General features: G+C 45.9%; 2 protein-coding genes across 2 annotated transcripts in view; one reads left to right on the top strand and one right to left on the bottom strand.

Moving 5' to 3' along the window:
• Positions 1 to 240: 240 nt before the first annotated feature.
• AP5M1 (adaptor related protein complex 5 subunit mu 1) lies at positions 241 to 13807 on the bottom strand. The gene is made up of 8 exons (XM_006135240.4): positions 13042 to 13807; positions 7273 to 7915; positions 5556 to 5783; positions 5110 to 5249; positions 4169 to 4254; positions 3963 to 4078; positions 3609 to 3705; positions 241 to 760 (listed from the first exon to the last, which is right to left on the bottom strand). The coding sequence occupies exons 1-8, from the start codon at positions 13107 to 13109 to the stop codon at positions 678 to 680; spliced, it is 1461 nt and encodes a 486-aa protein (XP_006135302.1). The 5' UTR covers positions 13110 to 13807; the 3' UTR covers positions 241 to 677.
• Positions 13808 to 14436: 629 nt separating this feature from the next.
• EXOC5 (exocyst complex component 5) overlaps positions 14437 to 15863 on the top strand; it is a 50379-nt gene continuing 48952 nt past the window's right edge. Inside the window, exon 1 of the mRNA XM_075926290.1 lies at positions 14437 to 14599. Within this exon, the coding sequence (XP_075782405.1) occupies positions 14573 to 14599 (27 nt within the window). The 5' untranslated portion in view covers positions 14437 to 14572. The remainder of the gene's footprint in view (positions 14600 to 15863) is intronic.

Genomic DNA, 15863 nt, shown 5'->3' with positions numbered 1-15863 from the left:
AACACAAATAGGGAGAAAAGGAAACACTGCCTACCGAGTATGCAACAAACATAACGTCAGCCTAACATATGATAAAAGTGGCATCCCAGCCTAGGGGCGGTGGGAGGAGATGCAGTCCTTTGGAGCTACCAAAATGAAGGCCACTGGTGATGACGGGGAAGGTGCAGGTGATGAGGAAGAAGATGGCTAACACTTCAGGTTGTTCTAGAAGGAATGGTGTGCGTATACGGTATGGAAATATAGACGTACATTCCCTATTTATCTCATAAAATTGGGGTGTTTGTGACTGTGCTAAATGTATTAATAAACTATATTTGCAAATATACAAGATTTCCTATAGTGTAAGTGTTGCATCTGTGCACGTCAGGGTTCCCAGCCATAGAAAATTAAATACTGGGCCTGATTCTGGGACAAAGGACCTGTCACTCCTAAAGGTGGTAACTGGAAATTCACAAGCTATCTTAGACAAGGCAACAGTATCTCAGACTAAAAAATTTAAAGCAAACAAGATAAAATAAAATTATAATTGAATTAACTTGATATGTTTCTCCCCCTCCCCCCCGATCAGGAACTTAAATTAAAATATATTCCTTAAAAATACTGCTCTTTTATTAACAATATATTAACATCACTCTTGTTAGCTGTCTTTTCAAATACAAAAATTCTTCACAAGGAAATTAGAAAAATAATGTTCTATACACTATAGGTGCTGGGGCTTTGGAATTCCAGATGTAGTAATCTGAGGAAATCAATTCCCGGGCTAAAAAGACAGACAAAATAAACGTTAAAGGGTGTCTTGTATTAATAAATTACTTTATTCAATTTAAGAGAATATAGATCCATTTTTACTAATTGACAGAAACCGTCTCTCTAAACCAGGGCTACTCAACACGTGGCCTGTGTGTTTGTGGCCTGTGGTGCAGTTTGGGTTTACTTGGGGCTCAACACACAGCCAGGAACCAAACAAAAAAAGTAGTCAATATAACAGTCATCTGTTGATATGCGTTTTAGTAGTTAAATTCCTGGACTGTCATTGCTTATTAAAAGTACTGTCATATGGGTAGAAATTGGATAAATATTGCATTTTAATTAATATCAGCAGAACTGACTTAAATGGGGCCTGTGTGCTGTGTAATCTTGCCTTAATATTTATATTCATGCTCGTCACTGTGAAAGAAGCTATTTGCATATTTATGTGTATGTACAGTATATACAATTACACTTAAGTTGCGGTCCTCGGCACGTGCTGTATCATTGAGGCCCCCGGAGCTTCCAAAGTTGAGTAGCCCTGCTTTAAACTGTAATACCCAATTTATTACAGGTTGGACCTCCTTGGTCCAGCACCCTCAGGACCTGAATGGTCTTGGATGAGTGATTTTGCTGGACCAGAGGAGGTCACTTCTGGACCCCCTGCTGCTGGCCCCACCGGGCTTCCTGGCTTCCTAGGCAGCCCAACTGGATTGAATGCCTGGATTCTGTCCCCTCCCCCTGGTCACTCCCAACCTAAGCTTCCTGCCTCCCCCTCCCCCTCCCGCAGCGCACCAGGACACACTGATCCTGGAACATCCGTTGTCCGGCATTGCTAGACCAGACAGTCCCAGTTTATAGAGGTGAAGATTGCATTTAAAAATTGTTTCTGATGAGAAGACATTTAAAATCTCAGTTTCAATTACCTCTAATAATACATTGATCACAAGCTTATAATTCACATTATGGGTATGTCTACACTTGCACCCTCTTTTGAGAGAGGGATGCAAATGAAGACATTTGAAATTGCAAATTTAAATATCTCGAGCTTCATTTACATATTCACATTATGGCACTATTTTGGAATAACAGATGCTGTCTTAACATCGTCTATTATTTTGAAATAGTGCGGGTCTTTCGCATGAGTGGTGTGGGGCTGGCAAGTGGATTTCGCTGTGGTTTGTCGAGCCCTGCCCTTAGAGATTAAGTCAAATGCAGGTGTATGGTTTGGCTTTTGTTTAGTGAATACTAGGCGACTGTGCCTCCTGCTCACTATGCTCGACAACTCCCCTCCCATCCTGGCCGCTATGCTCACCAAACCACCCCTGCCGGCCACTATTCCCTACCCCCAGGCTGCTCCTGCACCCTCTCCCGTGGTGCCATATCCTACCCCCAACCTGAACTTGCACCCTCGCATCTGGCCTGACACCCTACCCCCAACCCACTCCTGCACCCCAATCCCTCTCCCACTCACTGCCAGAGATGGGAGGGAGGGCACGCACAGGAGGGGGCAGGGAGGATGCCGCACTGGTCCTGCCTCCCCAAAACACTGGGGAGGGAAGAGTCCATGCAGCTGAGGACGGAGGCAGGTGGTGACGGCGGCATGAGAATGCAGATGACATGATGTCACTCTGTGGTCCCGCAGGAAATTTGTTTTATATATAGAGAGAGATAAACTCTATATATTATTAATTATAAATATATATGGTATGACAATTAACTGCTGTGATGAATGGTTTGGCAATGGCATCATTAGAGTTCTCACAAACAATTTTGGGGCTTTTGCTGAAATAACTGAAAGAAGTTACAAAATAAAGAAGCAGCAATAAAATAGTGTCTCTATTAGCCATTCCTGCCTGCTCATATCTAATGAGTGTTTAGTATTTATGAAGACTCTAATAGGGATATAAAATCCTATTTAATTAGTTAACCAGTAAGAAGTTAAGTTTAACCGATTAATTGATTAAATGGGAGAGGGTGTGTGGGAAGGTATTCCAGCTTGCTAGAAAGAGGTGGAGGGCGCTCCAGCCTGCTGGACTAGAGTGGGCCCCATCCTGGGATGGAGCAGCTCCCACACTGTGGACAGGGGCTGCTCCAGCCGAGCTGCTTCCAGCCCCAGGCTGGGAGTCAGCAGCCATGCGTGAGGCCATAAGCGGCAGCTGGGCGCCCACCCTATATGAGCTGAAAATCAGCAGTTCTCTTGCTCCTGGGTAACTGGTTACCTGTTCGCATCCCTAGACTCAAACACATCAGAAGAATGGCCCACTGTTAGGACACAGACTGTGAGACAGCAGAGGTGGGTTCAATTTCTTTCACTGTCACAGAATTCTTGTGTGATTCCAGACGGGTACTCAGGCTTTCTGTGCCTCAGTTTCCCATTTGTTAATTGGGGAATGAAAGCACTTTCCTACCACACAGGGATGTAGAGAGGGATAAATATATTAAAGATTAACGACTGAGGCACTCTCATACTCTGGAAATGGGGGCCATATAAATATTTAAAAGGCAGAGATTACCCACTTATACTCTGTGCATATTGTTCCTCCTCTACAAGCCTTTTTTATCCCCCCAATCAGGTACATCTTATAGGGGAGTCTTAAAACGGACATAATTTTTAAGTTGGAGCAGGAACACAATAGTTATTCTATATGGAGTTCATAATTCAGGTTTGAGAAATATTTTTTTTGAGAAATAAATGTTTTTTGCTTTAGTGACATTTACATTGAAATTCACAAACACTTAAAATCATATTTGATAAAATCAACAAAAATAATCTAATTTTAAAACTCAACCAGTTATTTGTAGTTCACAACTCCACTTGACAGATTTAACTAAATGATCAATAATTTTGAACAACTTACATGTACTTATTTTTGGCTTTCCTGAGGAAAAGACCTGAACAGAATGCTGGTCTGCATAACATCCAGTAAGCGTGTAGTCTGGGATCCTAAAATAAAGCTACAGAAATATGGAGAAAACATGATCAGATACATACTTTTATGCATACTTCTAGATTACTTCAGAAATGCTGGTAATCTAGATTATGCCACTCTTGGTGTGCAAAGATATAAAAATGATAGAAAGCAGTATTCTAGAGAAAAAAATAGAAAACTGAACAGAGGACAAAGTCTTTTATTGTGTGTGATGCAAACCAATGCAGTTTCATAGCCAGTTTTAGTTAATAAAAAATGATTACTAATTCTCATACTACTCACTTTTACATATGCAGTGCTCCCAGTACAAATTGGATCAACTGGTTGCTCTTTGCTCATAGAACCAAAAGTCACACTTCCAGTAAGAGAAATTTCTAATGATTTTGGAAACTTTTGTCCTAAAAACAAAAGCAACCGTATTAAAAAATTAGATAAACAAATGTACACAAAAGTGACTCAAAAAAAAAAGATTTTTTAATTCAGTTTACCTATGACCCAAACCAATAAGCTTTTCTCTCGAGATACATCTAGCTGGCCATAACTAACTTTGTACTCCAAGTGAGTGACTGGTCCCCTATTGTAGAAAACAGAGTAAAACGTCATTGAAATGAACAGCAGACAACTATTTACTGACATGTATTTTATTGATAAAGCAACGAATATATTCAAACTAATGCCACTATTTATTTGTACAAAGATAAATCATGTAAAACTGAACATACTGCTATCTTGGCGAAAGAAATTATAACTAAGGGGGATAATTACAGTTTCAATGCATTAACTGCAGTAGAACTTTTGGTGATTTTATTATGTATATTTCATTGGCAGAATTTCCGACTGCTAGGACTAATGTCAGCAGCTTTGTATAATTTTACTGTTATAATTTAATGATTATGATATGACAATATACTCATAGTAATTGTCAGACAGGCTTAATAAAACTGCAGTTTTTATTTTAAATAACTATATTTTTGGCTAAGATCAAGTGTAGTATATATTTTTATAAGTTGATCTATAACTATGATAAGAAGTTTTTTGCTTCCAAACCAGGATCTCAACTGTATTCTCAAGACTTATTTCACCAGGTGGGTGGTGGACAAATTTGGTGCTAGAAGGAAATGTGATATTCAATAAAAGTTATCCATTATCCTTTTAGAGTAGTAGCATAAATGTGGTTGGGAGGAAACATGTCTTGACTGTTAGCACCATTCAAAAGAGAGTGCCTCTAGAATCAGGATCCAGGTGAATATCTTTAGTTTCTCATTTGAGTTTGAATACATTTTAGGTAATTTCTTGACTCTCAATGACAGCAGCCTTGAGCATATGGTCTAAGGGAAACAAAACCTGATAAGTTGATTCATGAGATCCCAATTCTAAGGAGACTATTAGAGAGGCGAAGAAAATTATTTCGTTTTTTTTTTATTCCTACCTGTTAAAGAAAGGTATACGAGCTTCACAGTACTCAAAAGCATTTTTTACACTTTCATGAAGTTTTAAATTAAGTGTTAATTTTAATTGCAATTCTTCTTCTTTCAATTGGTAAAATCCCAAAATTGGTGGTACAGGCACCTGAGGAGAAGAGATTCATTTTAGAAATAATTCAGGAAGAAGTTTATTATTAAAGAGTTTATAAGTAACTTAAAATATATAATTCTCAACATAAATCAATTAACCTGTAAGCCAGGCTCTTCAGGTAACATATGCTACGTAGATTTGTGATCTGCTAGGAACAGTTCTTGACATCTTATCAGAGTAAAGTTTGCTAATCCCTGAGGAAGTTCACTTAAACCTTCTCCAAAATATAGATTTTTTTCCTCCCACCTCTAAACCCACTTGGAAGACGGGCAAGTTATACAGATCAGGGAATGTTTTTACCTGGGAAGTATAGTAGCACAAATTGAATAAGTCAGGTGGAGGAGTAAAAGGAAGTTTGTACGGCCCACTAAATGCAGAATCATCCATGACATCAACACTACAGGAAGTAAGAACTGCAGAGTCAAGGGAAGTCACACAGGGATGCACCAGGATATCCTGGAGTGGAGAGCCATTGGCAGGGAGGTTCAAGCTGACAGTTACATTTGATGCAGCTCCTTCTAAATCACACTTGGAACACAAAAAGTCAGGAAATTACTCAATAGTATTTCTAAATTCAGAATTAGACATTTGAAAATAAAACAAAAAATAAACAATCCCACTAAAGAATATATATGGACAGATATACTTTCAAGCTCATGTCATTTCCTAGTTTTTAACTTTTTGGCATTCTAAATAGTATGAACATAGAATCTTTTATAGAACCGCCTTTTAATTCATAAGCACTCCATGTCAAAAGAGTATAATGCAAATGAGCCAAGCCCATGCAGTAACAGATACATTGTTAAGAATTTGATAGACATATTGAGTAATTGTCTGTCCAAATAATTAAGTTATTCAGACTTCAGCTGTTTAATAGATTCAAACATGCTATTAATGTCCACTGAGATACTATGTCAGCTTTCTCACAGTGACGGCCTGTAATGCTATCCACTGTCTAGTCACTTGGTGCACCAGCTCAGCCGTGAGTAATTACGCCAATACTTTCTCTTTCTGGCCAGTCATCTACTCTGCAAAGTGACCCAGAAACCTGCCCTACTGAGAGCAAGAAGCTCTCCACCAAGATAATCCCCATCAGCACCACTGGTGGGAAATAACTCAGAGTCTTTAAGAGCAGTAGATTTTGGTCAACTTCCCTGTGATATGAGCATGCTGCCACTTATTACTAATAATTAAATCACCGTGATGCACTTCATCAGAATTTCTTTTCTCCTTATCACACAATAGCAGCTAAAAAAAGTGATTAGGTGTCACACATTTCTCCAGCAAAATGTATACAGAGAAACTCTGAAAAATCTAATACAGCTACAGGATTCACTATTAAAGATACAAACATTAGCATGTTTCATGAAAATATTATTGATCTACTTAACCAATATGCTTCCCAGTTTTTACAAGTAAAAATAAACAGTAAAACACACACACACACACAAGCTATTTAAAACAATCATAAAACTGTTTTCTTTCACAATCTGTGGCCTTAGATTTAGCAACATTACGAATTATGGATGTATGATTTTGTTTTAATACAAGAAAGCAAGATATAAAATTAAACTTCCATTTACTAGAAATCCACTAAGCAATTTTTGAAGCGCTAATGCAAAGACACATGTAACATTTTCATTTAAGAATTTTATTTTTATTGATCATTATTAAACTTGACATGTATTAGATGGCTGGGTTAAACTTGGCACTATAATTGTCATTTCTCATTAAAATAATTCCCTCTTAAAATAAGGGATAAGGAATCTTTCGGAAAAGGCTTTATTTTCCGAAAGATCTGCGTCTAGACTGGCGCTTTTTTCTGGCAAAGCTCTGAGCCGAAAAAAAGCGGCAGCCATTTTTATGTTAATGAAGCGGGGGAGATTGAAGTCCCTGCTTCATTAGCAATTGCGATACATCTAATTTGCATCCCTTTTACGAAAAAGGGATGCAGTCTAGACGTAGCCAGTGAGTTTATGTTCTACACAGGTAAGATTTGTATTAGAAATATCCTCACCTTGCAAGTCACAGTTCCATAAACCTGCCACATATCTGCAACATCCCTCTTGTCATATTGCATGGACTTGACTTTTTCAGTGATACAAACATTAACTTGAGGTTTGCCTTTGTATGCGCTAATTCTCCAAACTGGTTGTTTCTGTGTGTGGTTTACAGAAACATTAATATTATCTATTAAGCCAGTCAAATTTGTATCTAATGGGGTGCCAAGAGGACAGGCCTGCATTAGCAAACTTGGAAGGTGACCCACTTTTGCATTCATCTCAGCTTTGTTCTTCTGACTGCAGTTAATGAAGACCAGCAATCCTGACAAGAGCGCGAAGGCTTGTGAGATTCCACTAATGCTAATGAGAGGTGGGCGTGGCTTCAAGGATTGTTCAACTAGGGGAAGACAAACATATATCAAACCACTCTTCTGAAAGGCAAGAACAGGCCAGAGGTCCCCTCCTCCTGTTGGAAGTGCATACACTGATGTCTTGTTGATTCGAGAACAGCTATCTCGATATTCCACAAAGTTCTTGTCTGGATCTGTCAGCTTAAGTTCAAAAAGCAATGCTTTAAGAAAAGCACTGTCCTCTGGTATATTTACATAGCTTTCTCCATTGAAGGCTTTTGCTCGTTTTTCAACAGTGGGGTAACGCCTGTAGTACACAAGCAAAAATTCATTAGGAGTATTCATCTTATCCTGCCCATAATACAAAACACACACATTTCCTAGTATTTATAGTCTGAGCTATACTTTGCCCCTTCTAATTATCCAAATGCAGAAATTCCATTACTGCTTTGAGAGAGAGTATTATAAAAGAACTAAGGAAGATGGACCTAGTCAGGTTGAGTTCAGTTAAATATAAAAGTGCACAAAACTTTTGAAGGCCCCCATCCTACAAATCATGCTGGGCTCTTGGACCTCTACGGCACACCAGTGAAGCATCTGGGTGAGAGGGTTTTCCCACCTCGAGCAGCTTACAAATAAGAGCAGGGCTACTCAACATGTGGCCTGCTGGCCACATACGGCCCACAGCCCGTTTGGGTTCATGCGGGGCTCAATACACGGCCTGTGGGTGGGATCCTTTGCACATGGCCTCCACTGGGAACACACTCCACAACGGTGAGGCATCTCCCAGGCAGGGTAAGCAATGAAAGATGCAAGTGGACGGGTTGGGCTTGAACAGAGGGGTACAGCATGTCGGCATTTCTAGCTCTCAGGGAGGAGGTGCAGGGAGCGCCAGGGCATTGTGGGAAGCGCTTTGTATCCCTGAATTACAGCCTAAGTCACTGCTAATAATATAATCTTTTTTAGCAACAAGTGGATGTTTACTGGAAAGTTTAGCAAAAGCATTCACCCATTTTTGAATGAAGATGTGTATCTTTTCTGCTATATAAAGATGCAGACTGTTTAAATAAAACAAGCATAAAAAACACCTGTGCAGCAGAAACTTTAAAAGTTTAAACTTTCCAGGAAGATAGATATCACCTGAGTTTTATTTCCCGGCTTTTCACTTAGAGTGAACATCTGTCCCATTTTTAAGGGGACAGTCCCTTATTTAAGCCCTCTTGCGGGTGTCCTGCCTTAAAAAACAAAACAGGCAAATTGTCCAGTATTTTCGTTCCCTCCGCTAGTCAGTCAGGGGTCAGTGCACCTGCCTCCTGTTTGTGGCTGGCAGATGAATGAGGGCAGGCAGTGGCCAGCAGGTGGTGCTCTCTGGAAGGGTATAGAGGCAGAAAGACAGGAAGCCAGTAGGAGAGGCAGCCTGTGTGTGACAGAGGTGTAAGGTTGTGTGGGGGTGAGAAAGGGGTGTGTCACCTCTCCCCATATGCACTCTAAAGTGGGGGGGGGGCAATCTTCCAGCCCTTTCAGGCTGAAGCCCTGATCCCCAGCTCCTGCAGTAGGGCTGAAATCTTGATCCCTGGCAGCCTCTCCCTCAAGGGTAGGAGCCCCGAACCCTGGCACTGCATGTGGTGCTGAAACCCTATCATCCAACAGGTGACACATAGAAGTGGCAAGAGGTGGTGCATGCCCTCCCTCCAACACAATGGGCAGGAGGATCAAGGGGCCAGCCAGCAGCCCCAGAGTCCCTGGACATTTGAGGGTCTGGCAAGTAGTGCGGGGACTGGCACCAGTAACAGGGGTCTGGCTGTGTGGAAGGAAGCAGAGTGACGTGGGCAAGGGAGTTGACTGAGCTGGGGTAACTGCTGCTGGTAGGTGTGGGAAGCCATGATGCTTGCTGCTAGTACTGGACTCCCTGCCCCTCTAGTTCCCCAGGCAGCATCAGTTGGGGAAAGAGGTGGGGCAGGTGCAGAGCAAAGGCAGCTAAGAGGTGAGGCATGAGGCAGAAGGAAGTTGTTGCAGCCCTTCCCCAGGCTGGGTGGGAGGTCATGTGGCTGGTGACCCCCCCCGTCACCCCACACCAGTTGAACCTGACTACTTACACCTGAGCTCCCCCCTTAGCCCAGACTCCCACGGCCTCCTTTCTCCCAGTGGGTATGGGAGTTTTTATAGTGTATTTGCGGGGGGGGGGGGGGGGGGGGAAGGAGAGAAGCCTACCACAACGTTTTAATTAACTGCCATTGAATTCCCTTGAATTTGAGCAATTTTACCAGTATCCCATATTCACCATAGGAACACTATGTGTTTTTATAATATAGCCCCAATCTTGTCTGAAACTTCTAAGAACTACTCTAATATATGTAAGAGGAATATGTAGGGTGGAGCAGTCTTCATCCAAGCTGCGGTTGATTCTACTTTATTTTTGCCTTGTTTTGGATTATCTCTTGATTGTATTGAATTGAGTATAAGATTGCAGCCCTCCACTTCCATTCATTCTTCAGGCCCACAATTTTTTCCCTCCAATATGGATAAGGTTCCTTTCTTTCATTCTGTGGAGAACAACAATCCTCTAGAATCATACCGATTAGTCTAAAAAAAGAGACTTCCCAGGAAAACACGACTGACTTTTCTAGTCAGAAGCCCTTCCACTCTGTGCTTTCTGATAATAAAGTATTAAGAGTCCTAAAAGAATAAAATCTACCTAGAAAATGCCTTTTGGTTCCCAAAGAACTCTCTCTATATGAAGTTTACAATCAACATGGACAAAAGTCACACTTCCGTTTGAAAATACTTTACGTACTCTACGGTTACAAATAGAATGAAGAGCATCAAAACTAAAAAGTTATCAAAATTACTTCTACATTTTCACTTTGTTTTTAGATCATTTAACTGGATTTTGTAGAGTCACCTTCATTGTTTTTGTGTGTGCCATCAGATGCTGTAGCTATTTCTTCTATTAAAGACCCTCATTAACATCAGAAGAAAAAAAATCCACCACCACAACTAACATTTTTAAAAAAGGAATTTAAATACTATGATTCTTTTTACTCCTCTATCACAAATTGTAAATTCTTAAAATTAATTTCTAAAATTTCAAAGAGACACCATCAACTTGAAAAAGCGACGAGGAGTCCTGTGGCACCTTATAGACTAAATGAAGTGTAGGAGCATAAGCTTTCGTGGGCAAAGACCCACTTCGTCAGATGCATGACTGATGCATCTGACGAAGTGGGTCTTTGCCCACGAAAGCTTATGCTCCTATACTTCAGTTAGTCTATAAGGTGCCACAGGACTCCTCGTCGCTTTTGCAGATTCAGACTAACACGGCTACCCCTCTGATACCATCAACTTGAAGTACACTATGAATTAAAATTAGGATTTAATTGAATCATGCAGTTTAAATTCCATATGGTGATTGGTTTTTTTTGTTTATTTTGGGGAAAGAGTTGAAATATTCCATATATCATTCGAGCTGCTATGAAAATACTGATGTCTTCAAAATACAAACTGGTGATATTGTCTTGTAAGAGTTACTATTCAAAAATAAAGCAAATACAATAAAATTATGACAAAACAATAAGTAAGCAATCACAGCCCAGCAGTACTGAATATTTTTTTTTTAACCAGAAATACCAAAATCTTACTGATATTACTGTATCCAATCACATCGTTATTATTTCCACACAGACCACTGACACATCTAGCTATTCACTTTTTAGTCCTGTCCTAATACTTAACATACTATGACATTTGATCAAATAAGTTATTTAATGCTTTGAATATTCTTCTGCAAATAATATTAGTTTTTTAATCATGCAAAATGTCCAACATTCAGATCAGTTTCTCATCCTATTGTACTGAATAATGAGTAATGTTATGCATGCATACTGAATTACCAAGCTTCAGGTTAAGGATGGAGTGGAAGTCTCAGTTTAGCACTTGATTGTTTTTGTCTGTTAAAAATCAGCCTAGCATTTGAACAGCTAGTGCCCGCTTTTTCCACAAAGGTAAATAGATTTTTTTAAATAAATTCTTCTCTCTGTTTTCAGTAGCATATGATATTTTTAAAAAATATTTGATTTTTTTATAAGCTATGGCCCCAGCTTTTTAAAAAAAAATAATTTATGGCCCTGCAACAAGTACTGCATGGGCCTACGGATGCACCAGCACGGAACTCCAGTAAAATGAGCAAGGCTGTGTGAAGGCACAAGGATTCGGCCTGTACATAACTAACTTGTATGTACCTCAATGAGACCTCAATGACCTTTCAACATTTCTTGCTTCAAGTTAGGAAGGACTTTCAGGGCAGTCCATGTGTTTACAGTTACTTCTAAAGGATGGAGGATTTGGCTGTATATTTCAATGGGCTTGTCTTCACTAGAATATCGTATTAGAATATAACCCTGAAGAGTCACAATAAATACAATGTTAGACAGTACTTGCAGTCATTGTAAACTGAGCCAAACCACATTTACTATTAAGCCACTGGTCATGAGCATCCCTATTAGAATAATGATCAATACACAGGATATTAAGCTGTTTTGTCCCTGTCTATGCTGACTGCAAGTCATAGAAAAACAGAACTTGAAGAAACCTCAAGAAGTCACCAAGTTCAGTCCCCTACACTCCTGGCAGGACCAACCACCATCTAGATCATGGCTGGGGAAAATACAGCCCAGGGGCTGGATCCAGACACCCAAGCCACAAGATCCCGCCTCCAGACCATCCTGCCGTGACCCCCAGGCACTCAGCTAGTGCAGTTTAAAGCACAGTCCATGCAGCTCCCTGCCTCCAGCCCAATCCTCAGTTCCTATTGGCTGCAAACAACCAGACAATAAGAACTGAGAGATTGGACTGGAGGATGGAGGCAACACAAGCCTCTTCCTCCTTCCGGAGCGGAGAGCCAGGAGACAATTAAGTAAGCGCCTCCCAGCCAGAGCCTGCCTCTGGTACCCCTATGCCCTCATGCAGGTCACCATCCAAACCCTCTGCACCTCCTTGCCCCAGGTCATAACTCCCAGACCTTTGTACTCTCATCTACACTCCAAAGAGACACCATCAATTTGAAGTACATTATGAATTAAAATTAGGATTTAATTGGCACCATGCAGTTTAAATCCAGTAGGGTGATTCGTTTTATTTGTTTATGTTGGGTCTATCATAATCTGGGAGTAGCAACTTTAGTAAGATCATGATACCATCTACATGTTTTGTTAGTCTTTAATGTGCTACTAGACTAGTCATCTTTTTTAAAGTGTTTCTAGTTACAAACGAACTCAGCTACCCCTCTGAAGCGTCAGTAAAGCACTATTCACAGTACATCACTTGGTGACCTGACTTTAAATTGTTTTGTTTTCCCAGGTCTGCATGCCCCACCCTCACTCACACACTTATAAGCAGCAGAAACACATATCCACAGACTCTGGCAGGTGGTATTACCTGGAGAACAGCACGGCTCCACCAGCCCCGTGTTCGTAGGCAAGGAGCCACAGTCCCCTCAAGGCCATCCCAGACAGCTAGCAGGCCAGGAGCACTGCACTTCAGATTATCACGATGGGCAGCTCCCTGAGGCGCCTGGCCGCCCAGGCCTACTGAGTGCCACTGCCAGGGGCATTATTTACCTGTCCGTGCCCGCTCACAGATCCCACTCCACCCTGCAGCAAGCACCGCTCCCCCCCCCCCACTGGCCACTCACACAAGCCACCCGGGGGGCACTCCTTGATGGGCACCGCCCCCCCCACAAGCCACCCGGGGGGCACCCCTTGATGGGCACCGCCCCCCCCACTGGCCACTCACACAAGCCACCCGGGGGGCACCCCTTGATGGGCACCGCTCCCCCCCCCCCACTGGCCACTCACACAAGCCACCCGGGGGGCACCCCTTGATGGGCACCGCCCCCCCCACTGGCCACCCACACAAGCCACCCGGGGGGCACCCCTTGATGGGCACCGCCCCCCCCACTGGCCACCCACACAAGCCACCCGGGGGGCACCCCTTGATGGGCACCGCTCCCCCCCCCCACTGGCCACTCACACAAGCCACCCGGGGGGCACCCCTTGATGGGCACCGCCCCCCCCACTGGCCACCCACACAAGCCACCCGGGGGGCACCCCTTGATGGGCACCGCCCCCCCCACTGGCCACCCACACAAGCCACCCGGGGGGCACCCCTTGATGGGCACCGCTCCCCCCCCCCACTGGCCACTCACACAAGCCACCCGGGGGGCACCCCTTGATGGGCACCGCTCCCCCCCCCCACTGGCCACTCACACAAGCCACCCGGGGGGCACCCCTTGATGGGCACCGCCCCTCCTCCCCCCACTGGCCACCCACACAAGCCACCCGGGGGGCACCCCTTGATGGGCACCGCTCCCCCCCCCACTGGCCACTCACACAAGCCACCCGGGGGGCACCCCTTGATGGGCACCGCCCCTCCTCCCCCCACTGGCCACCCACACAAGCCACCCGGGGGGCACCCCTTGATGGGCACCGCTCCCCCCCCCACTGGCCACTCACACAAGCCACCCGGGGGGCACCCCTTGATGGGCACCGCCCCTCCTCCCCCCACTGGCCACTCACACAAGCCACCCGGGGGGCACCCCTTTGCTGGGCACCGCCCCACACAGCGCTAGTAGCCTCCCCCCCCAGCAAAGCCCCGCGGACCCCGGTGCCCAGCCCCCCCCGATGAGGCAGGGCCACCCTCTGCCCAGGCCCCGGGGACCCGCTGGCGCTCGAAGCCCCGCGGAAGCAGCGGCTGCGGCCCCGCCCGGTGACGGCGGGGCGGAGCGGGGCGGGGGGAGGAGGGGGACGGGACGTTCCCGCCCTTCCGGGACGGGCGCTGAGTGCGGCGGCGGCTCGGCGCAGGCCCGTTTCCGGCGGGCGGGGGCGGCACCGCCGGCCTGTCAGGGGCCCCATGGGCGGCGGCGCGTGAGGAGGCCGGAGAGGAGGAGCCCGGGGCCGCCGCCGCAGACATGGCGGCCACGGCCGAGCTCTTCGAGGTGGGTCGGGGGGCGGCCCGGGGGCAGGGGCGGGTCTGTGTGCGCGCGGGATGGAAGGGGGGGGGCTCCCCCGGGGCCGCAGGGGGAGTGGGGCTGAGGGGGCAAAAGGGGGCTCCCCCGGGGCCGTAGGGGGAGTGGGGCTGGGGGGGCAATAGGGGGCTCCCCGGAGCCGTAGGGGGAGTGGGGCTGGGGGGCAAAAGGGAGCTCCCCCGGGGCCGTAGGGGGAGTGGGGCTGGGGGGCAAAAGGGGGCTCCCCCGGGGCCGTAGGGGGAGTGGGGCTGGGGGGCAAAAGGGGGCTCCCCCGGGGTCGCAGGGGGAGTGGGGCTGGGGGGCAAAAGGGAGCTCCCCCGGGGCCGTAGGGGGAGTGGGGCTGGGGGGGCAAAAGGGGGCTCCCCCGGGGCCGTAGGGGGAGTGGGGCTGGGGGGGCAAAAGGGGGCTCCCCATGGGTCGCAGGGGGAGTGGGGTTGGGGGGGCAAAAGTGGGCTCCCCCGGGGCCGTAGGGGGAGTGGGGCTGGGGGGCAAAAGGGGGCTGCCCAGGAGCCGCAGGGGGAGTGGGGCTGGGGGGCAAAAGGGAGCTCCCCAGGAGCCGCAGGGGGAGTGGGGCTGGGGGGCAAAAGGGAGCTCCCCAGGAGCCGCAGGGGGAGTGGGGCTGGGGGGCAAAAGGGGCTCCCCCAGGGCTTGGATCTGGAGCATGGGCTGGTTGTGGGCCCGGCAGCGAGTCGTGAAGCAGCTTTGCCAGCTGCGGGAGAGGGGGTGTCTGAGGTGAAGCAGCGGGTGCTGTGGGCGGGGTTACCCCCCCCCCCCCCCCAAACGGTGGCTCCTCACCTGGAGCTCAATCCCAGGTGGGCGCTGGCTGGCGGGTGAGAGGAGCAGTGGTGAAAGCCAAGGCAAGACCCTTGAGTTCCCTGAGGCTGGTTTCCTGCTGTGCTCCTCCCCGGTGGAGCTGGTCGCTGGAGGGACTGAGGTGCCCAGTGGTGTGAGCTCAGCCTAAACTCAGTTCTACCCTGGTTACCAACATTAAACTCTCCCCTGGGGCCCTAAACAGCAGGCAGCCTTCTAAGGGAGAGCCAGAGGGGAAAACTTGGGCTGTGGCATGGGCAACAATGTAGAAATAAAAGACATGAGATGGTGTTGGTGCTCTGGGAGAAGAGTAGATGAAAAAATGGGTAGAAAGGAAAATAGTGGGGGCTGTGTTGGGTTAGGTGCAATGGAGCATGCAGTTGCTGATTCCCTTTATTGATGGTGCCAACAAAGAAATTCCTAT

The sequence above is a fragment of the Pelodiscus sinensis genome, chromosome 4, assembly GCF_049634645.1.
Source record: "Pelodiscus sinensis isolate JC-2024 chromosome 4, ASM4963464v1, whole genome shotgun sequence".
Taxonomy (NCBI): Eukaryota; Metazoa; Chordata; order Testudines; family Trionychidae; genus Pelodiscus; species Pelodiscus sinensis.
The sequence above is the reverse complement of the archived record's forward strand: the minus strand, read 5'-3'. Positions and strand labels throughout refer to the sequence as shown.